Genomic DNA, 22,728 nt, shown 5'->3' on the forward strand with positions numbered 1-22,728 from the left:
CAGCTCAGGTTAGTACTGCCAACCTGGCAATGCCAGCCTGTACCTGGACAGTGGTGGGATGGGCCCTCGTGGGAGTCCAATGTGGGGGGGGCGGTCTGTTTCTGTGTGGTGTGGGTCTGGTGGGGAGAGCAGTCAGTGAGGGGGAACTTGCAGGCAAGGGGTGGAGTGGGCACAGAGTGGGGGCGGGAGGATCGCCGGCAATACTTCCACAATGTTGGGGGAGCCGCCGATGATTGTGGGGAAGAGGGAGAGAGCTCCTGATGATTGTTTGGGGGAGGTACTGATACCTACGTGATTGGCGGGGTGGGGTTAATGTCTGTCTCTGATCGGAACGTCATTTAAAGATGGCGTCCTGATCCCTGTGGAGTCGGGTGCTGGCTCTATCTGGCCCCGCCCCACCAGAATGACGGCGTAAACCACACCCACTCATTTTTTATCTTTAGAAAGGCTCAAAATCTGGAATGAAACCTGGGCAATGCAACTGGAAAGTTACACGACAGTTTTCATTCTGAGCCTCAGTCTGAGAATCAGTAAGATTCTACCCAGCGTCTCTTTATCAACCTTGTATGTCAGCAATTTAATACATTTTCATCAGTCATGCATACCCCAAAAAACATGCAGCAAGCTTTTCACCTCCAAGCAAAGTCAACTTAATACTAACTGCACTGCAACATCGAACACCATCATTACAGTAATTCCCTGTTATGAGGTATATTTTCTGTGAAAGACAATAAACTCTATTTTATGCTGTGAGGGCTGTAATTATTTGAAAATAAGCCATGCAGATTTTTACTGGCTATTTCTCAAGTTGTTGTCAGCATCCATAAGCTAATTCCAGTTACAGTTGGATACTGACTTGTCCAGTGAGGATTATGAATTTGAAGATGAATTTGATGTTGATCGGAAAATTTGTTCTGGTATGAAACCAGTCAGTTGGTATCTTTCTGTGTGAAAGATTCATAAGCTCAAAAAAAATACCTCTTAACACAGTAAGTTAGAGTAACAGTACATAAACTAACAGAAGATAATAGTTGTTTGATATAGCTCATGCCAAAAATTCCTAGGATTCTAAGAAACAAATTCTTGACCGAAAAATGTTAAAAATGATCACTTTTAATGGAAAAAGAAAATAACATTATAAAGGAAATATCCCGTGGACTTCATGTCATTTAACCCTTTGAGTATTGATCCTAACATGTTGTCATGCTTCATTCATTTATGCTGCTGTTGTTCTAAAAAGCTGCCATTTACTCTTCCCGCCAGCAGAGCACATCCCCCAGTCCGTGGGTTTCCCGGTGGCGTGGGTTGGCTTCAATGGGAATCCCATTGACAGGCGGCGGGAAGGCAGAATCCCGCCACCAGCGAACGGCGCGCCGCCGGGAAACACGCGGCTGGGGAACCGGAGAAATTCGATACAAAATACTTTGCACTTCTCAAAGGGTTAAATGCTTTTATACAATTTAAAGTTAATTATTGGTAGGACTGATCTGTTCCACATCTCAATCCATATCAAGGTTGCACAACAAATGAAACCTGTGGTGCTTCCATGGTTTGTCCCCACCAGACTGTGAGGGTCTCTATAAGTGCTTCACAACAGGATTTTGCTGCAATCAGCTTTTTGCATCGACATGATATAATCTATTAGTCCGTAAAATATTGGTGAATGCACTAGAAATGTTTTACGGTTGGTATCCCTGCAAATGGATGTTAAAAATACGGCAATAAAATAATCAAGGTAAATGTATGGAATATTGCTTTTTAACTGATTATAAGTTGTACTAACTAAACCTCCCCTCTTTGCAGGTGGTATTTTGGGTAATGTTGGGTAATGTATTGTACATAATCATGCATGACTTGAACTAGTTGCAAGCAACATGGCAATTTGCATTGCATAAACATGTCATCCATTTAGGCATTAAACATGTTTATATGACAGCAACAGCTGAAACAAACACCAAAGCATTGATAAATTAGAATTTCTCCAATTTTGCTAGCTCTCTTTTTAGTTAACATGAACCAATGGTCTACAATTTGTAAAAAAAATATATTTTTGGTTCCATGTTTCTTTATTCTTTCCATGGGTTTTTCTCTGTGTAAATTCTCCCACAGCTGGTAGAGAAATCCTCTGGGTTACAAAGGTTTTTATGATTAGGATGTTGAGAATATTCCGTACTTAGCTGATGGGAGGAACCTGCAGAGGGAAGGAGCCTGGAGAAAGGAGGGAGGTATTGTTCATGTGGATAAATGGAAAAATATTGCTTTTTTTGCTCTAATGCAGAGGTTCTCAAACTGGGATCCATAGAAGTATTCCAGGGGTTTATGACCCAGGCCGATCCACAGATGGGCAACATGGGCAACCGGCTAAGGTGCTGTTGCCACAGTGGCACAGTGATTAGCACTGCTGCCCCACAACGGCAGGAACCTGGGTTCAATTCTGACCTTGGGTTGCTGTGTTTGTACGCTCTCCCCATATATGCGTGGATTTCCTCCGGGTTCTTCCCACAGTCCAAAGATGTGCAGTTTAGTTGGACTGGCCATAATAAATTTTCCCTTAGTGTCTAAAGGTTACAGGGATAGTGTGGGGGAGTAGGCCTAGGTAGGGTGCACTTTTGGAGGGTTAACACAAACTTGATGGGCTGTAGGGATTCTATGAAATGAGTGAGATGTGGCTAGAGGCATATTCTTCTGCTCCCCCTATACTCCTGATTTTCCCCCTGCTCCTTTAGTGCACTTTCTGTTCTCCTGGTCCCCCATGCTCCTTCTCTCTCTTTGTCCCCTTTCTCCAGACCCCTTCCCTCTGTAGGTTCCTACTCGCCCCATACTCCTGCTTTCTCCATTCTCAGCTTTTCACAGGTTTCAGTTCTCATTGTGGTGTGACTTCCACTGCTCCTGTTTTCCCCCCTGATGTTTTCTCTGTGTTTTGCGCTCCCTGGGCTCTTGAAAAGGATAGATAGACTCTGTAATGAAAAGAAATGAAAATCGCTTATTGTCACGAGTAGGCTTCAATGAAGTTACTGTGAAAAGCCCCTAGTCGCCACATTCCGGCGCCTGTCCGGGGAGGCTGGTACGGTAATCGAACCGTGCTGCTGGCCTGCTTGGTCTGCTTTAAAAGCCAGCGATTTAGCCCAGTGAGCTAAACCAGCCCCAGTGAGAAACTGGCACATCCATCTCACTGATGTGTGAAGTAAATGCCTGAAAAGTGTTATTATATCATATTTCCCATGCAATACTTTAATATTATAAATATCATGTTATATTAAATTTATTTGGGGGTGCCATGATTACTGATCTATTTGAAAAGGGGTCCTTCAACCAAAAAGGGTTTGAGAACCACTCTCTAGAGTTGCTGCCTATCCAGCCTAAGGAACAGGCCATGATAATCATTTTAAATGAATACCTTTAACAGCATGCTATTGTGCCTTCTGAAGAAAATATTATTATTTCATAAAATGCTCAGGCAAGAACCTAGAGAATCATCCAGTGATGTAGGGGAGGATCTGAAGAGGAATCAAAACAAGAAAAGCCATCCACTGGCTCTGTCTACACTTCGCGCTGACTTAGGAAAGTGGGCAGCATAATCAAAGACTCCTCCCACCCCGGCTAGTCTCTCTTCCAACCTCTTCCATCAGGCAAGAGATACAAAAGTCTGAGAACACACACGAACAGAATCAAAAACAGCTTCTTCCCCGCTGTTACCAGACTCCCGAATAACCCTCTTGTGGTCTGAACTTATCTTTCCACACATCTTCTCTGCTGAGTAGCACAACACTCTCTATGCTTCACCCGATGTCTTATGTGTTTACATTGTGTATTTATTGTATGTCTTATGATTAGGGGCTGGTTTAGCACAGGGCTAAATAGCTGGCTTTTAAAGTAGACCAAGGCAGGCCAGTAGCACAGTTCAATTCCCGTACCAGCCTCCCTGAACAGGCGCCTGAATGTGGCGACTAGGGGCTTTTCACGGTAACTTCATTTGAAGCCTACTTGTGACAGAAGCGATTTTCGTTTCATTTCATTTTTTCATTTTTATGTATGGAATGATCTATCTGGATTGTATGCCGAACAATACTTTTCATTGTACCTCGGTACACGTGACAATAAATCTAAATCTAATCAAAACATGTAAATACGTTGATTACAAATTTATTATGATTGTGAGATAACCCTGAGATTACCCTACAATAAAGTGATATGCAACAGTGTAGTAGCACGCAGGTTTGTGTCTGTTATTCATTCTTGATAGGCTTCTGACCTTACCTGAGCTACCAACTGGAAAGTAGCTGCAATCCTGTGAGGAGGAAGAGAATATTTCAGGGTGAACCAGCTCACCTATTCTCATGAACCTCCAAGTGATGCGTTACAGAGACAGAAGATGTCTGAAAATGGGTAACCATGCACTCTTATGGGAGAGGACTGGTGTGGCATTTTCAGGGAAGTAGGGGCAGGAAGAAGTTGAACTCTCAAAGAAGGGAAGAATATAATTAATGAAGATTCAATGTTCACTTTTTTCCTTGCAGTTAGCTGGTTCAGTTGCTCTCTTGCAATTGTCATTAAAAAAAATAATAGAGCTTTATTCCAAATAATTCTGCTTTCATGAATGATATCGGCAACCTTTATGAATTATGACATACTCATTTTTCTTATGAGGGAAGTAAGCTACGTCCAAATTAATTAATACAGTTTGCTACAATCCATCTTCGGGAGTTGTATGAAATTTTGTGAATGTGTACTTTTTTTTGAACCAATCTCACTGTTTAGAGACAGTATTGTACCAAGGGGATTTTACAATGAGTTGTTACTGAGAGTCAAACTAGGAGATTCCAGTAAAATTTAATGACTCCAACTTAAAGTTTTAAGACATTACCATCCCCGTGCACCCACAAGCAAATATCCTGGTTACTTTGTTGCATGCCCTTTATGAACAAAAAAGATCCTGTAGCCCAAAGTTAATTTAAGCGCTGATCATGCATGGAAATATGTACAGCCATGCCAGAAAAAAATAACAATTTAGTCCCGCTCACTCTGAAAAAAAATTAAATAGTAATGAATATTCAAATGTTGTTATCACAGACACCATACCAATCATATTTGTAGTTCTTTTCAGGTTAACATATTTGCCATATTTTATCATGTGTGCCATATTTTATACTCTTAAAAACTTATATTTCTTTTATCATATTTCTGAATTAATGATAATGATAATTTTAATTATTGCAACAGGTAGGCTTACATTAACACTGCAATGAATTTATTGTGAAAATCTCCGAGTCGCCACACTCCGGCGCCTGTTCGGGTACACAGAGGGAGAATTCAGAATGTCCAATTCACCTAACAAGCACATCTTTCGGGACTTGTGGGAGGGAACCGGAGCACCCGGAGAAAACCCATGCAGACATGGGGAGAACGTGCAGACTCTGCACAGTCAGTGACCCAAGCCGGGAATCGAACCTCGGTCCCTGGCGCTGTGAAGCAACAGGGCTAACCACTATGCGACCGTGCTGACTGATCTTCAATAACAAAAATCAGTTCAGATAGATTATATAAATTCATGAGGAGTTATAATCTTTGCTCTGATTTTGTGTACTGAAATCTACAAATTATACCGTGGTGATTGTTTAAAGCCTCTGTTAAAAGAGTGGGCAAAGATATTTCATCCAATTAAGATGGAATAAATTACCCAAGTTTATATTCCAGGCTGAAGATGCTGAAGAGGAACGTTTTTCATTCAGACTAATATCCTTAGTATACAAAAATCCAACAGACTAACACTGAATGTACCAGACTCATGGATTAGCATTTATATCAAATTATAAATGTGAACATTCTTCAATCATCAATCCCTAAACTAACTAGTTTATTTTCTACAGATTTTAAATTTTGTGCAGTCTGCCTTTGTGCTCTAGTCCATTGGTTTGAGTTAAGTATCAATCATAGAACAGTACAGCACAGAACAGGCCCTTCGGCCCTCGATGTTGTGCCGAGCAATGATCACCCTACTTAAACCCACGTAACCCGTATACCCGTAACCCAACAATCCCCCCATTAACCTTACACTACGGGCAATTTAGCATGGCCAATCCACCTAACCCGCACATCTTTGGACTGTGGGAGGAAACCGGAGCACCCGGAGGAAACCCACGCACACACAGGGAGGACGTGCAGACTCCACACAGACAGTGACCCAGCCGGGAATCGAACCTGGGACCCTGGAGCTGTGAAGCATTGATGCTAACCACCATGCTACCGTGAGGCCCAAATCATTTAGGTTTCAACCTCTTGTTCATGCTTGTTCATCATTCTTTTGTCCATTGTAGATTATCTTTGATGTGGTTTTGAATGGAGACACTTTAGTTGAGGCTCCAGGGGGATCTGTGTCAATTGAAAATGTCTGATAATCCATGGACACCATAACAATCTTTCAACACCAGGCAAAATATATTAAAAGCCCCATCAAGGGCATGATATCAATCAGAAGGTCAATCTGGACTTGTAGGGTCCTATAGGTACAGACCCAGAGTACGCTCCAGAGAATATTTAAAGCATATTATTTGAATACTAATTGAAATGAATTTATTTTCAGCTCATTCATGAGGAGAGACTTGAGTAATTGGGTTCATTGGATTACAGGAAATGTAATGGGGGAGAGGAATTCTTCTAAATTATGAAGAACTTTAATAAAGATAATAGGAAGGGCAGCAGGGTGGCGCAGTGGTTAGCATTGCTGCCTCACGGCGTCGAGGTCCCAGGTTCGATCCCGGCTCTGGGTCACTGTCCGTATGGAGTTTGCACATTCGCCTCGTGTTTGCGTGCGTATCGCCTCCACCATCCAAAGATGTGCAGGGGAGGTGGATTGGCTACGCTAAATTGCCCCTTAATTGGAAAAAATGAATTGGGTACTCTAAATTTATTTTTAATAAAGAGAATAGGTTAAGACTATGGGCGCGACTCTCCAAAAGGGAACAAGACCCATAGCGAGCGCATTTAGCTGTGTATTTCCCAATCTTACAGTACACGGCTATTTATCACGACTTGCATTGATTACGGGGCCTGAGCGGGGAATGCATGACCGAGGCTGCACATAGCCCCATTTTGTGAAGTGGGGAGCTCCGCTCGCCGGAACTCCCCAGTGTAGCAAGAGATCAGGGCACCATTTTTATCGCCGTCGTCACGTCACCGAGTCGAGCGCGACAAGGCCATTCGATCACGCCCCTTATCTCTTAAGATAAATATTTTAAATGGTTGATGATAGAGAGCTATGGGTAAAAGCAAAAACAGTCACTTTGTTTTCGATTATGCCAACAAAGTGCTGACCTAAATGTGAACTTAATGGCCTTCCTCAATGAAAACCACAATGATTCTAAGGGAATTTAAATAAACCATTTCACCTATGGTTTCTCATCAGTCTCAGAAGTCTAAGTACTTAGAGAGAATCCATGACAATCACCTGCAGCCTTAATGAGCCAAAAACGTTTTTTATTCCACACTTTATGTTCTTGGGTGGTCTTCCATCAAATCTGAGTCCCACCTCTAAGCCAATTATTCTAAAAGCAAGAAGTATTCAGATTGTAGCTGGGTGTTACAAGGATGATTTTTAAATTTAAAAAATATATTTTTTGATTTTAATTTTAAAGGGCTACTTCATAATTTTTCTTCATGCAGGATACTGTACTTCAAACAAATTGTGAAAGGAACCAGAAATATGTTTGGTATGGATTTGAAATGCAGTTAAATGCAATTGCCAATAGCTGTGTTACAGAAATGTATGGTGAGATATGAATGATTGCTCAGCACAGAGGGGGGGGATGAGTCGTGCAATGGTATCATTACCCCCTGACATAGATGTCTGACATCTTCTCTCCTGTCATGAAAGCATCATCTTCAAGAACAACGTCATCAGTGTTCCAAATAATAACACGCAGTTCATAACTGGTTAACAACAAAAGCAACAAACAAAGAGGAATTAGAAAAGAAAGCACTTCACGACCCAACACAGGTCACACAGTTGTACATACCCCCTGACAAAAATGTCACTAGATTTCTCTCCAGTGAAGTAATCATCGTCTTCCAAGATAACCTCATCTGTATTCCAAACTATCACTCTAAGCTCATATCTGGCAAGGAGGAAGGAAGACAAGGTGAGATGCTAAGGCACAAATAATACTTATTGCATTACACACCTGTTGCATTTTCTCTGGTCAGTGTAACCTTTGCACACGTAATCGAGATTTCATTATTAAAATGTACTGATGGAGAGCAAGGGAATATTTGAAACTGAAAAGGATACACTGCAAAAAACATAATCAAAGTGCCCCTAAAGTGTATCCTTTGTTAATTTCTTGTAACCACTGTTTTACTGTGCTTAACTACTCTATTTACTGGGCCTTACAACAAACAAAACCTCAAGCATGAAAGTACAGGAAGCAGGCAATTCACTGGCACTCTCACAGTTACATCAACATTTGACTTTAGTACTTTAGATATTTTGCTATCTAGCAGTTACCAGGTCAAACCAATCAATACACAGAGAAGTTGAATTCCCAGTCTAGGTTTATTGAACAGGGTGAATAAAGGTTTTGATAAAGGAAGTCGTATTTAAAGCAATAAACTATAACTCAAGAATGAGACAGCAGAATTTATTCTGTTTGAATACTGCTTGAAAAATAGTCTTGCGCCACTGCAATACTCCAGTACCCGATTTTTTCTTTTTCCAATTCGGGGCAATTGAGCCTAGCCAATCCACCTAGCATGCACATGTTTGGGTTGTGGGGGTGGGACCCACGCAGACCGGGGAGAATGTGCAAACTCCATATGGACAGTGACCCAGGGCTGGGATCGAACCCGGGTCCTCGGCGCCTTACTTGGAAAGTTAAAATATTTTATTATTTTTATGCCTTTTTGTTAAAATAATATGCAAATAAATGGCTCATTGCTGCAGCTGCAAATCAAACCATAGAGAAGTTATTGGTGAAGCTGCAGATTGAAAATTCCTCCCATAAAATATATTAACGGTTGAGTGTAACACTGACTGAATACGCATTGATATCAACATCCTGGTATTGAACACCCAATTACCACAAACTGGTTTCCCTTGAGCTTTGATTGCTGGAACACTTCAGTGGACGATTATAGATTCTTGAGGTGGAGTTAAACTTCACTCTCTAAAAGTGAAAAGTGGTATCTTCAACCAGCTCAGACTGTAAGAAACGATACTGAGGATCTGGGTGCTCATTGAAGCTCATCAATCATAGTGGAGAACAAACATTTTCCAAGTTTTTGGGAAGTCAGTGTTCTCAGTAGTGGAAAACACATGATAGAAATTCATATTAAATTGTGTATTATAATGAATTATAATTCATTTAATTCCTCTCTAACAGCTGGAACAGAATTGCTACTTATCTGCATTCCCGCCACACCCACCCATTCCTTAACATGGTGGATAACTCCCTAGCCCAGCCAGGGTAAGCCACTAGCTCCATGCTCCTGGCACACAGACCTATCACTACACCCCCATGCGACCACCACCCGGCAGACCGGTAAGCTGTGCTGGGTGAGGATGGGCAACCCCCCCCAGCCGGTTAGCCTGACTTCAGTCATTGGTAAATTTTTAGAGTCCATTATTAAGGATGAGATTGCGGTGTACTTGGAAGTACATGGTAAAATACCTCTGAGTCAGCACAGCTTCATCAAGAGGAGGTCATGCTTGTCAAAATCTTTAGAATTCTTTGAGGAGGTGACAAGGAGGTTAGACAAAGGTGAGCCAGTGGATGTGATCTATTTGGATTTACAGAAGGCCTTTGACAAGGTGATGTACAGGAGGCTGCAAAATAAGATAAGAGTCCATGGTGTTAGGGACAGGGTAATGTCATGGATAGAGGATTAGTAAACTGGCAGAAGGCACAGTGTGTATAGAGGGGTCTTTTGCAGGACAGCAACCAGTGACTAGTGGTGTTCTGCAGGGGTCAGTGTTGGGACCACAACTATTCACAATATACATTAACGATCTGAAAGATGGAACTGAGGGCATTGTTGCTAAGTGATACAAAGATATGTAGAGAGACAGGTAGTTTGAGGAAAGGGGGAAGGCTGCTGAAGGACTTGGACAGGTTAGGAGAGTGGGCAAAGAAGTGGCAGATGGAGTACAAGTGAAAACGTGTGAGGTTATGCACTTTGGTAAGAAAAACAGAGGCATAGACTATTTTCTAAATGGGGAAAGGCTTTGAAAATCTGAATAATAAATGAGTCCAGTTAAGGGTTCTCTTAAGGTTAACATGCAGGTTCAGTTGGCAGTTAGGGAGGCAAATGCATTGTTAGCATTCATTTCGCGAGGGCTATATAACAAGGACAGAGATTACTCTGAGGTTGTATAAGGCTCTGGTCATACCATATTTGGAATATTGTGAGCAGTTTTGGGCCCCATATCTAAGGAAGGATGTACTGACCTTGGAGGGGGTCCAGAGGAGGTTTACAAGAATGATCCCGGGAATGAAGGGCTTGTCATATAAGGAGCAGTTGGGTCTGTATACAATAGAGTTCAAAAGGATGATGGGGGGATCTCATTGAATACTGTGAGGCCTGGATAGTGTGGACATGGAGCTAATGCTTCAGATTGAAGGAACGATCATTAAAAAAAATAAATTGAGAGTACCCAATTAATTTTTTCAAATTAAGGGGAAATTTAGCGTAGCGCCGGCCCTAGGGTTGCTGGCACCCCGGGCAAGCTGAACTTCGCCGCTCTTCGGGGGGGGGGGGGGGGGGGGTGGGGCGGGGGGGGCCGGGGGGGGGGGTGGAGGGGGGGGGCGGAGGGTGGGGGGCGGAGGGGGGGGGGCGGAGGGGGGGGGGGCGGAGGGGGGGTTGGAGGGGGGGGTGGGGCGGGGGGGGGGCGGGGGGGGGGGGCTGGAGGGGGGGGGGCGGAGGGTGGGGGGCGGAGGGGGGGGGCGGAGGGGGGGTTGGAGGGGGGGCAGAGGGGGGGCGGAGGGGGGGGCGGAGGGGGGGGGCGGAGGGGGGGGCGGAGTGGGGGGGGGCGGAGGGGGGGGCCGGAGGGGGCCGAGGGGGGGGGCGGAGTGACCACCGGCGAGCCTGGATCCATCCGCCATGTTTGTGCGGGGCGGCCTGAGGGAGGGCGGCCACCGCGCATGCGCTGGTTGGCACCGGCCCAACTGCGCATGCGCGGTACCCGAGTCTTTTACGCGGCGCCCCTAGCACATGGCGCCCCAGGCGACTGCCCGAGTTGCCGGTACCTTGAGCCGGCCCTGATTTAGCGTGACCAATCCACCTACCCTGCACATCTTTGGGTTGTGGGGGTGAAACCCACGCAAACACAGGGAGAATGTGCAAACTCCACATAGACAGTGACTCAGATCCAGGATCGAACCTGGGACCTCGGCGCCTTGAGACAGCAGGGCTAACCCACTGTGCCACTGTGCTGCCCTAAGGAACGATCATTTAAAACTGAGATGAGGAGGAATTTCTTCAGCTGGAGGGTGGTAAACCTGTGGACTGTTTGCCACAGGAGGCTGTGGCGGCCAAATCACTGAGTGTCTTTAAGACAGACATAGATAGGTTCTTGATTAAGAAGTGGATCTTGGGTAACAGGGAGAAGGCAGGAGAATGGGGATGACAAATGTATCAGCAAAGATTGAATGGTGGAGCAGGTTCGATGGACCAAATGGCCTAATTATGCTCTTGTATCTTACCGTCTTCTGGTTGTGGCTTGTGACTGTTCCCCTTGTGACTGCAGAGAGACAGTATCAAGTGAACAGGAAATGTCAGATAGGCACTGGTGCATCATGCAGCATAACAACCTTCACAGCTTTGTGTGAAGTGGCCTGACATGGTGAACCAAAAATGAAGCTGTTGAAAGTAAGGTTGAGGCCATATGATGGCATGATACTCATATCAAGAGGACAAATTAGTCTGGCAACCAAATACAATGGTACAAAAGTGACCTTGTGGTACAGATCATAGATGGGATGCAACAGCCACTCATTTTTTCATCTGGAGCAAGTCTAAAGCTTAGACTGATAACTCTCAACATGTCTACAGAGAGCGGGAAACAAAATACTCCAGAACGAGGGGTACAGAAGGACACAGAGATAAGACCCAAAAATAAATGAGGCAATCTTAGAAGAAAATGTTCACATCAGAGCTGAATTAGAAGATTTAAAATGCAAGATTCCAGTTGAGTATAAACCTGTAAAAGTGCATGATTAACTGAAGCTAGTCAGGATACAAACCTTCAATGCTCTCAAGGAAGTCATTCCATGTGGAAACTTGGGAGAGGCCTAGAGATATTGTCACCTCAGTCATATGCAGTGGAAGTGAATGACCGAATTTGCATATCTGAACAACTTGCGAATCTGTTCCTTCACAGAAACTGGCCAGTCAGGGAGAAGGCATCACTCATCAGTTGTACTGAGTACAGAACTACCATCAATCCCAGTGGTTCCCAAGGCTCCAACCACAATGGAACAACAACAGTCGCCAAGACAACAATTACTATAGGAACAACACTCTGGACAAGGAATATTATCCAGATAAATATCCAATGGCAACGCACACATGGACCATTAAGAGTTCTGCATGGGTTGAAAGCCTATGTATGCAATGCATTTGCTGTAACGGACTAGTAGAACAAACAGTTGTCAATGCATGAGAACAGTGGGTGTATAGTGGGTAACCTGGGTAATTCACAGTCACACAGGATCCTGCATTCATATTGCAGAAGGCATTTGATAAGGTGCCACACAGGAGGCTGCTGAGTAAGGTGAGGGCCCATGGTGTTCGAGGTGAGCTACTGGCATGGGTTGAGGATTGGCTGTCTGACAGAAGGCAGAGAGTTGGGATAAAAGGTTCTTTTTCGGAATGGCAGCCGGTGACCAGCGGTGTCCCACAGGGTTCAGTGTTGGGGCTGCAGCTGTTCACCATATATATTAATGATCTGGATGAAGGGACTGGGGGCATTCTAGCGAAGTTTGCCGATGATACGAAGTTAGGTGGTCAGGCAGGTAGTGCTGAGGAAGTGGGGAGGCTGCAGAAGGATCTAGACAGTTTGGGAGAGTGGTGCAGGAAATGGCTGATGCAATTCAACGTGAGAAAATGTGAGGTCTTGCACTTTGGAAAAAAGAATCCAAGCATAGACTACTTTCTAAACGGTGAGAAAATTCATAAAGCCAAAGTACAAAGGGATCTGGGAGTGCTAGTTGAGGATTCCCTAAAGGTAAACATGCAGGTTGAATCTGTGATTAAGAAAGCGAATGCAATGTTGTCATTTATCTCAAGAGGGTTGGAATATAAAAGCAGCGATGTGCTACTGAGCCTTTACAAGGCTCTGGTTAGGCCCCATTTGGAGTACTGTGTCCAGTTTCGGGCCCCACATCTCAGGAAGGACATACTGGCACTGGAGCGTGTCCAGCGGAGATTCACACGGATGATCCCTGGAATGGCGGGTCTAACATATGATGAACGGCTGAGGATCCTGGGATTGTATTCATTGGAGTTTAGAAGGTTAAGGGGAGATCGAATAGAAACTTACAAGATAATACATGGCTTAGAAAGGGTGGACGCAAAGAAACTGTTTCCGTTAGGCGAGGAGACGAGGACCCGTGGGCACAGCCTTAGAATTAGAGGGGGTAAATTCAGAACAGAAATGCGGAGACATTTCTTCAGCCAGAGAGTGGTGGGCCTGTGGAATTCATTGCCGCGGAGTGCAGTGGAGGCCGGGACGCTAAATGGCTTCAAGGCAGAGATAGATAAATTCTTGATGTCGCGAGGAATTAAGGGCTACGGGGAGAATGCTGGTAGGTGGAGTTGAAATGCCCATCAGCCATGATTGAATGGTGGAGTGGACTCGATGGGCCGAATGGCCTTACTTCCACTCCTATCTCTTATGGTCTTATGGTCTTATATGTGTTTTTGCTCATGAGGAAAAGAGGGATGTTTGTATATTTTGTTCGATTTTAGAGGGGGTGATTGAATTTTGAAAATGCAATGTACTCAGTATACTACCTAGCTAGCTGTGGTGATATGCATCACTGTAAATCAGGGGTGGGCAAACTTTTCCGTGCAAGGCCACATTCAGAAATTCACAATTTTAAAGGGCCGCATAGTATATTAAGTAAAATAATTACTTCACCCGGTTATGATTCTGGGCGCCTCATATAGAACACAGAACATAGAACAGTACAGCACAGAACAGGCCCTTCGGCCCTCGATGTTGTGCTGAGCAATGATCACCCTACTCAAGTCAACGTATCCACCCTATACCAGTAAGTAACCCAACAGCCCCCCCCCATTAACAATTTTTTAAATTTTTTTTTTAATGACTTGGTGGGCCGCATAAAGACCTTTGGCGGGCCGCATGCGGCCCGCGGGCCGTAGTTTGCCCACCCCTGCTGTAAATACACAAGGGGTTAATGTAAATACATGTAGACTAGATAGACACTAGAGGGAGCACCAGAGACATGACACAGACACTCAACCAATAGGTCAGTTAGATAGGACATGACCAATGGGCATTCACGACACGCACAGAGGTGACACTACCACAGGAGGGCATTACACCAACCCATATAAAAGGACACAGCACACATGATCTTCCTCTTTCCAGTGGAGACACTCAGTGAGTACACAGGGTTGATTAAACACATCAGACCCACCACGTGGATTGTAGCAGACTGGTTCGTCAGTCTGAGTAGCTATAGCAGGATTAACAGGAGAGTCGAATCCAAGTAGGAGAATCGTTAACAGTTTAATAAATGTGTTACAGGGACTTCCGGTAGCAGCTATGACCAGCTAAGTCGCACGTTTGGCGGCTCCTGCTACAAAGGTGTTTTCGGGCCGATTGGAGGGCCCCAACGGCGCTGGAAGGACAAATCCCGGTGGGGGAAGGCTCCCTGAGGAGAACCAGACCAACTTTATGGTCGGTACCCGGAGTGGGGTGGTAAAGAAAGCAACAGCAGCTCCCAAAAAAAGCGGGGGAAGAAGACCAAAATGGCGGCCGGTGGCGCACCCGAGGAATGGAGGAAATGGGCGGAGGAGCAGCAGGCCGCTCTCCTGCGCTTCTTTACGGAGCTGAAAATGGAGCTCTTGGAGTCAATGAATGCGACGACCACCAGGCTGATGGGAGCCCAGGCGACCCAAGAGGCGTCGATTCGGAAGCTGCAGCAGGAGATGACTGCGAGGGAGGAGGAGGCCACGGTCCTCGTGGGAAAGGTAGAGGTGCACGAGGCACTCCACCTGAAATGGCAGAGCCGTTTTGAGGAGCTGGATACCCGAATGAGGCGGAAGAACCTGAGGATCTTGGGCCTGGCAGAAGGCCTGGAGGGGTCAGACCTCCCGGGATACGTAGCAGAAATGCTGAGCTCCCTGATGGGGGCAGGGGCCGTCCCTTCGCCCCTGGAGCTGGAAGAGGCCTACAGGGTCATGGCTAGGAAGCCAAGAGCAAATGAGCCCCCGAGGGCAGTGCTGGTGCGGTTCCAGCGACTCAGCGATCGTGAGAGCTGGAGTGGGCCAAGAGGGAAAGGAGCAGCAAGTGGGAGAATTCGACGGTGAGGGTCTACCAGGACTGGAGTGCGGAGGTGGCAAAGCGGCGGGCCCGGTACAACCGGACGAAGGCGGTGCTACATGCAAAACGGATCAGGTTCGGAATGCTGCAGCCAGCGCGCTTGTGGGTCACCTACAAGAACCAACACCACTATTTTGAGTCCCCAGAGGAGGCGTGGGCCTTTGTACAGGAAAAGAAACTGGACTCGAATTAGACCCAGGGGATACTTGGCGGCCGTAGCCGCTCGGGTACTTTCAGCTGAACAAGCGGTTTTTTTTTTCGGCTGGGTCGGAACTGGGCAACTCTTATTGGAACGGTTTCCTTTTTTTTTCTTCTTTCTTTGTTTGGATCCTGAACTCTTGCTTTGGGTTTTTCTTCTGATGTTTTTTCCCCCCTTTGCCAACTTCCCTTAGTTAGTGTTATTGTGGTTATTCATGGTTATTTATGGTTATTAATATTGTTTGGTAGAGGGCGACTGTTAAGTACATTGTTATTGTGGTTATTCATGGTTATTTATGGTTATTTATACTGTTTGGTAGAGGGCGACTGTTAAGTACATTGTTATTTGTTATCTATCTGTTATTTATAATGTTAAGTTGGGGAGGCGGGACGGGGGGGAGAGCAGATCGGGGATATGGGCTCCTAGGGGGGGTTCTTTACAGGCATGGACGGGGACGGGGGTGGAACTGAAGATGGCGGGGTGGGGTGTGGCAGGGCGAATGCGCGGGCTTTCCTCTGTTTTCCCGCGCGCGGGGCAGAGGAGGGGGGAGGGGAGGAGCGCGGGGCGTGGCTAGCAATGGCGACCTTTCCCGCGTTTGAGCGGGGCCAGGGAGGAGTGGCAAGGGGGGGGAGGCCCCCCCCCCCCCCCCCCCCCCCCCCCGAGCCGGGAGGAGTCGGAGTGTGGCAGGAGCAGCCGGGTCAGCGCAAACCAGCTGACTTACGGGAGTACGATGGAGGGTACATCGCGGCTAGGAGGGGTCCTAGCCTGGGGGGGGGGGGGGGGGGGGGGGGGGGGGGGGGCAGGGGGGTTAGGGAGGGACACCGGGTTGCTGCTGGAAAGGCCAGGAACGGGAAGTGGAGGACTGGAGGGGTGGGGGGAGGGGGCCATCGCCATGGGGAGCGGGTCAGAAGGGGAGGGTCGACCCGGGGCGAGCAGGGAACAGGACATGGCTAATCGGCAGGGGAAGGGGGCGGGTCGTCCCGCGACCCGGCTGATCACTTGGAACGTGAGGGGGCTGAATGGGCCGGTCAAGAGATCAAGGGTATTCTCACACCTGAAGGGACTGAAGGCTGATGTAGCAATGCTACAGGAGACCCATTTGAAGGTAGTGGACCAGGTTCGCCTGAGAAGGGGGTGGGTGGGACAGGTGTTCCACTCTGGATTGGACGCAAAGAACCGGGGGGTGGCGATTCTGGTGGGAAAGAGGGTGTCGTTCGTGGCGGAGGAGGTGGTGGCGGATAAGGAGGGTAGGTATGTGATGGTGAAGGGTAAGCTGCAGGGGGAGAAAGTGGTGATGGTCAACGTATATGCCCCGAACTGGGATGACGCGGGTTTATGAGGCGCCTATTGGGCCTCATTCCGGGACTGGAGGCAGGGGGCTTGATCATGGGGGGGGACTTTAACACAGTGCTGGACCCCGGGCTAGACAGATCGAGCTCAAGGACCAATAGGAGGCCGGCAGCGGCAGAAGTGCTGAGGGGGTACATGGAGCAGATGGGAGGAGTAGACCCATGGAGGTTTGGTAGGCCGAGGGCGAGGGAGTATTCCTTTTTCTCCCACGTCCATAGAGTGTACTCCAGAATCGATTTCTTCGTGTTGAGCAGGGGGCTGATCCCGAGGGTACGGGAAGCTGAGTACTCGGCCATTGCGATCTCTGATCATGCACCACATTGGGTGGATGTGGAAATGGGGGAGGGGCGGGACCAGCGCCCGCTGTGGCGGCTGGATGTGGGGCTGTTAGCGGACGACGAGGTGTGTAAAAGGGTCCGGAAGAGCATTGAGAGCTATCTGGACTTGAATGACACGGGTGAGGTGCAGGTGGGGATGGTCTGGGAGGCCCTGAAGGCAGTGATCAGGGGAGAGCTGATCTCCATAAGGGCACACAGAGAAAGAAAGGAGAGGCAGGAGAGGGAGAGGCTGGTGGGGGAGCTATTGGAAGTGGATAGGAGATATGCGGAGGCACCAGAGGAGGGGCTGCTGGGAGAACGGCGCAGCCTGCAGGTCAAGTTCGACCTGCTGACCACCAGGAAGGCAGAGACGCAGTGGAGAAGGGCCCAGGGCGCGGTCTATGAGTAATGGGAAAAGGCGAGCAGGATGCTGGCACACCAGCTTCGCAAACGAGATGCGGCTAGGGAGATTGGGGGAGTGAAGGAGAGGGGCGGGAAGGTAGTGCAGAAGGGGCAAGAAGTGAACGGGGTCTTCAGGGATTTTTACAAGGAGTTGTATCGGTCTGAGCCGCCGACGAGGAGAGGGGGAATGGAGGACTTCCTAAACAAATTGAGGTTCCCAAGGGTCCAGGAGGGGCTGGTAGAAGGGCTGGGGGCGCCAATAGGGCTAGAGGAGCTAGTCAAGGAAATAGGTCAGATGCAAGCGGGGAAGGCGCCGGGGCCAGATGGGTTCCCGGTGGAATTCTATAAGAAAAATGTGGACTTGGTGGGACCGGTACTGGTACGAGCCTTTAATGAGGCGCGAGAGGGAGGGGTTCTGCCCCCGACAATGTCGCAGGCTCTGATCTCCCTGATATTGAAGCGGGATAAAGACCCCGTGCAGTGCGGGTCCTACAGGCCTATCTCGCTTCTGAACGTGGATGCCAAGTTGCTGGCAAAGATCCTGGCAGCTAGAATAGAGGATTGTGTGCCAGGGGTAATCCATGAGGACCAGACGGGGTTCGTGAAGGGGCGGCAGCTCAACACGAACGTGCGGAGATTGCTGAATGTAATTATGATGCCGGCAGTGGAGGGGGAGGCTGAGATAGTGGTAGCGCTGGACGCGGAGAAGGCATTCGATAGGGTGGAGTGGGAGTACCTGTGGGAGACGTTGGAACGGTTTGGGTTTGGGGAAGGGTTTATTAAGTGGGTGAAGTTGCTCTACTCGGCCCCGACGGCGAGTGTAGTGACAAACAGGAGGAGGTCGGAGTATTTCGGGCTCCACCGAGGGACCAGGCAGGGATGTCCCCTATCCCCCTTACTTTTCGCACTGGCGATTGAACCGTTGGCGATGGCACTGAGGGGTTCAGGGGGGTGGAGAGGACTGACTAGGGGAGGGGAGGAACATCGGGTATCGCTGTATGCGGATGATCTACTGCTGTACGTGGCAGACCCAGAAGGGGGATATCCTGGAGATAATGGAACTATTAGCAGAGTTTGGGGACTTTTCGGGGTACAAACTAAATTTGGGCAAAAGTGAGGTTTTTGTGATACACCCGGGGGACCAGGGAGAGGGAATTGGGGGACTCCCCTTCAAGCGAGCAGGAAAGAGCTTTAGGTACTTAGGGGTGCAGGTGGCAAGGAACTGGGGGACCCTCCACAAGTTGAACTTTTCCAGGCTGGTGGAACAGATGGAGGAGGAATTTAAGAGGTGGGACATGGTACCGCTGTCGCTGGCGGGGAGGGTGCAGTCAATCAAAATGACGGTCCTCCCAAGGTTCTTGTTTTTATTTCAGTGCTTGCCCATCTTCCTCCCTAGGGCCTTCTTCAAAAAGGAGACGAGTAGCATCATGAGCTACGTGTGGGCGCGCGGCACCCCAAGGGTGAGGAGGGTCTTTTTGGAGCGGAGTAGGGGCAGTGGAGGGCTGGCACTACCCAATCTCTTGGGGTATTACTGGGCGGCAAATGTGTCGATGGTGCGCAAGTGGATGATGGAAGGGGAGGGGGCAGCTTGGAAACGAATGGAGAGGGCGTCCTGTGGCAACACAAGCCTGGGGGCCCTAGTAACGGCACCATGGCCGCTCCCCCCCACGAGGTACACCACGAGCCCGGTGGTGGCGGCCACCCTCAAGATATGGGGGCAGTGGAGGCGACACAGGGGGGAAAAGGGAGGTCTGTTGGCGGCGCCAATAAGAGGGAACCATAGATTCATCCCGGGGAACATCGACGGGGGATTTCAGAGCTGGTACAGGGTGGGCATACGGCAGCTGAAGGACCTGTTTATAGAGGGGAGGTTTGCGAGCCTGGGAGGGCTGGAGGAGAAATTTGAGCTCCCCCCGGGGAACACGTTTAGATACCTGCAGGTGAAGGCATTTGCTAGGCGGCAGGTGGAGAGGTTCCCCCTGCTCCCCAGTAAGGGGGCGAGTGATAGGGTGCTCTCGGGGGTCTGGGTCGGAGGGGGGAGGATATCGGACATCTACAAGATAATGCAGGAGGCGGAGGAAGCATCGGGGGAGGAGCTGAAAGCCAAGTGGGAAGGGGAGCTGGGAGAGCAGATAGAAGACGGGACGTGGGCGGATGCACTGGAGAAGGTCACTTCTTCCTCCTCGTGTTCGAGGCTGAGCCTCATTCAATTTAAGGTGCTGCATAGAGCTCACATGACGGGGACAAGGATGAGCCGGTTCTTTGGGGGTGAGGACAGGTGTGTCAGATGTCGGGGAAGCCCAGCGAACCATGTGCATATGTTCTGGGCATGTCCGGTGCTGGAAGGGTTCTGGAAGGGGGTGGCAAGGACGGTGTCGAAGGTGGTGGGGTCCAGGGTCAAACCAGGATGGGGGCTTGCGATCTTTGGGGTCGGGGTAGAACCGGGGGTACAGGAGGCTAGGGAGGCCGGAATACTGGCCTTTGCGTCCCTAGTGGCTCGATGAAGGATATTAATTCAATGGAAGGACGCGAGGCCTCCAAGCGTTGAAACTTGGATTAACGATATGGCTAGCTATATTCAGCTAGAAAGGATCAAATTTGCCCTGAGAGGGTCGGTACAGGGATTCTCCAGGGGGGGAGGGGGGGGGGGGGGGGGGGGGGGGGGGGGGGAGGGGGGGGGGGGGGCAGCAATGGTCGTGGGGGACATGCACGACTGTAACGCGGGCAAGTCTGCTCGCTGCTCATGTCTGAAACTGTAGGCTGCCTTGTTTGTTAAGTTGTTGCTTGGGGGGGGGGGGGGGAGGACTGGTGCGCGCGAGAGGGCGGGCGAGGGAGGGATATTTGCCTAGAGGGATTGTGTTGTAAATAATTTAAAAATTAGTAGGGGTAAATGTCTGTATGGAAAAACTCTTTCAATAAAAATTATTTAAAAAAATAAAAATAAATGTGTTAAAGCTATCTCCAAGTCTGAACCTTCCTTTGTCAAGGAAGCAGCTTATGCTAAGTCAAGAGCATAACAAAACACTAGCCACAGTCATGTGGCGGCTCTGCCATGAGGCAAGCCAACAGGAGGCTGCCATTTATATTCAGTTCAATAAAGCCTCACAGTGAGACAAGGCACTGATGAAGACTCCTGTCCTTATACCTAAAACACTGTTTATGGGTTCCCAGATGAAATTGTGTCTGACAGCGAGCATCGGTTTTGTTCAGAAGAATTTACAAACTTTGTGAGAAATAAAAGACACCAGAGTACACTGTGTCACCCCGTTTCCAATGGAGCAGCAGAGCACATGATGAGTGTGTTCTTGTTAAACACATACTAGATACAAATTGGAAAAAAGATGTCAGTGGTCTCTGAATCACAAACAGGTGATTTTCTTTGTTTATTTATCATGACACATCTCACAATACTATTGGCAGAACATCATTGTTTCTGAGACGACAGCTTTCCACTGCTGAAGTCACATTTAGCATAGTCAGTAGAAGAGAAACAAACCAGATGGAAAGGAGTCATGATAGGAATAAAGCAGAAAAAAGAATTCTGAAGTTGAACCGGAAGGTGAAAGAACATCATCATAAGTGGTTACCAGGAAGCATTCTGAACATACGTGCTCCTGACACATATTTGGTCAAATGTTTGGTAGTGGAAATATTCTGTTTGTACGGTTAGACCATGTTTTACCTTCAAAGGTTGACGTCGAAGAGGGAGTTGGGAAGAATCAAACTAATCTGATGAATCAGCTAGTTGAGATACCAGTAGAGTACCAACAATTACTCCAAAACATGTTGTAACTGAACATAGTTCAGACAGATATGTCTGATGAAGTAGAAATTTTGATTGAAGATCAAGGGCAAAATCAGTTTTTGTTGGAGAAAACATCTCCTCCGATTCAGGCCCAAATGGGTCCTGGTCCTTACCCAAATTCTGAAAGTTTGACTCAAGAAAGGAAGCATATAACAAATAGAAAGCAGTGGTTAAGTTAGATTTGTTATGTTCACGTTCATCTTTACTTTGTATAAAAGGAAAAATCCGAATAAAAACTTTACACAAAAGTTGGATTTGTAAAAACATGTAAAACAAAAATTGTATAGAAATTGTCTAGAATTTAAACACTGAATAACTTTCTTTTTTTTAAAATTTAGAGTGCCCAATTATTTTTTCCAATTAAGGGGCAATTTAACATGGCCAATCCACCTAACCTGCACACCTTTGGGTTGTGGGAATGAAACCCATGCAGACACGGGGAGAATGTGCAAACTCCTCACAGACAGTGACCCAGGGCCGGGATTCGAACCCAGGTCCTCAGCGCCGTATGCAGCAATGCTAACCACTGTGCCACCGTGCTGCCCTCTTGGATAACTTTATAACTAGTGTAATAGCATCCTCCTGTGTCCATTTGAGTATGTATGTATATCTAGTCAAGCCAGAATAAACCACTCTCAGTTGGTACTTCACAAGTAGCACACTGTCTCTTTTCTGTCCTACAAAGATATCACAAGATGTAGATGGCAGGATACACATGATAGCTATAAATTCATATGGTTCAGAACAAAGTATTCTATCGGTCATGGGAAACTATTCTGCATCTTCAAAGGTTTTTAAATATCATTTACAAATATGAATGGGTTCATCCATAATCAAACATCAGAACTGGTCCAAATATAGATCTGTTTAAATAGATCCAAACTTAGTTGACTTTGGTGCAATGGATGTGGCGTATGTAAGCCCCTATTCCAAACAAACTGAACTTTAGCTCTTGAGCGGGATTCTCCCCTACCCGGCGGGGGCGGGGGTTCCTGGCGGGACGGAGTGGCGTGAACCACTCCGGCGTCGGGCCGCACCAAAGGTGCAGAATCGTCCGCACCTTCAGGGGCTCGGCCTGCTCTGGAGTGGTTGG

General features: G+C 47.6%; 1 protein-coding gene across 13 annotated transcripts in view; it reads right to left on the reverse strand.

Annotated features, from left to right (window-relative positions):
* otofa (otoferlin a) overlaps window positions 1–22,728 on the reverse strand; it is a 500,940-nt gene that overhangs the window by 37,565 nt on the left and 440,647 nt on the right. For 12 of the 13 annotated variants that reach the window (XM_038800135.1, XM_038800124.1, XM_038800129.1 and 9 more), the window contains one exon: window positions 8,013–8,111. In XM_038800135.1, the coding sequence (XP_038656063.1) occupies window positions 8,013–8,111 (99 nt within the window). Of the gene's footprint in view, window positions 1–7,827; window positions 7,927–8,012; window positions 8,112–22,728 lie in introns of all 13 variants that reach the window. The other variant, XM_038800123.1, reaches the window with a different exon arrangement.

Source organism: Scyliorhinus canicula, chromosome 6, assembly GCF_902713615.1.
Source record: "Scyliorhinus canicula chromosome 6, sScyCan1.1, whole genome shotgun sequence".
Taxonomy (NCBI): domain Eukaryota; kingdom Metazoa; phylum Chordata; class Chondrichthyes; order Carcharhiniformes; family Scyliorhinidae; genus Scyliorhinus; species Scyliorhinus canicula.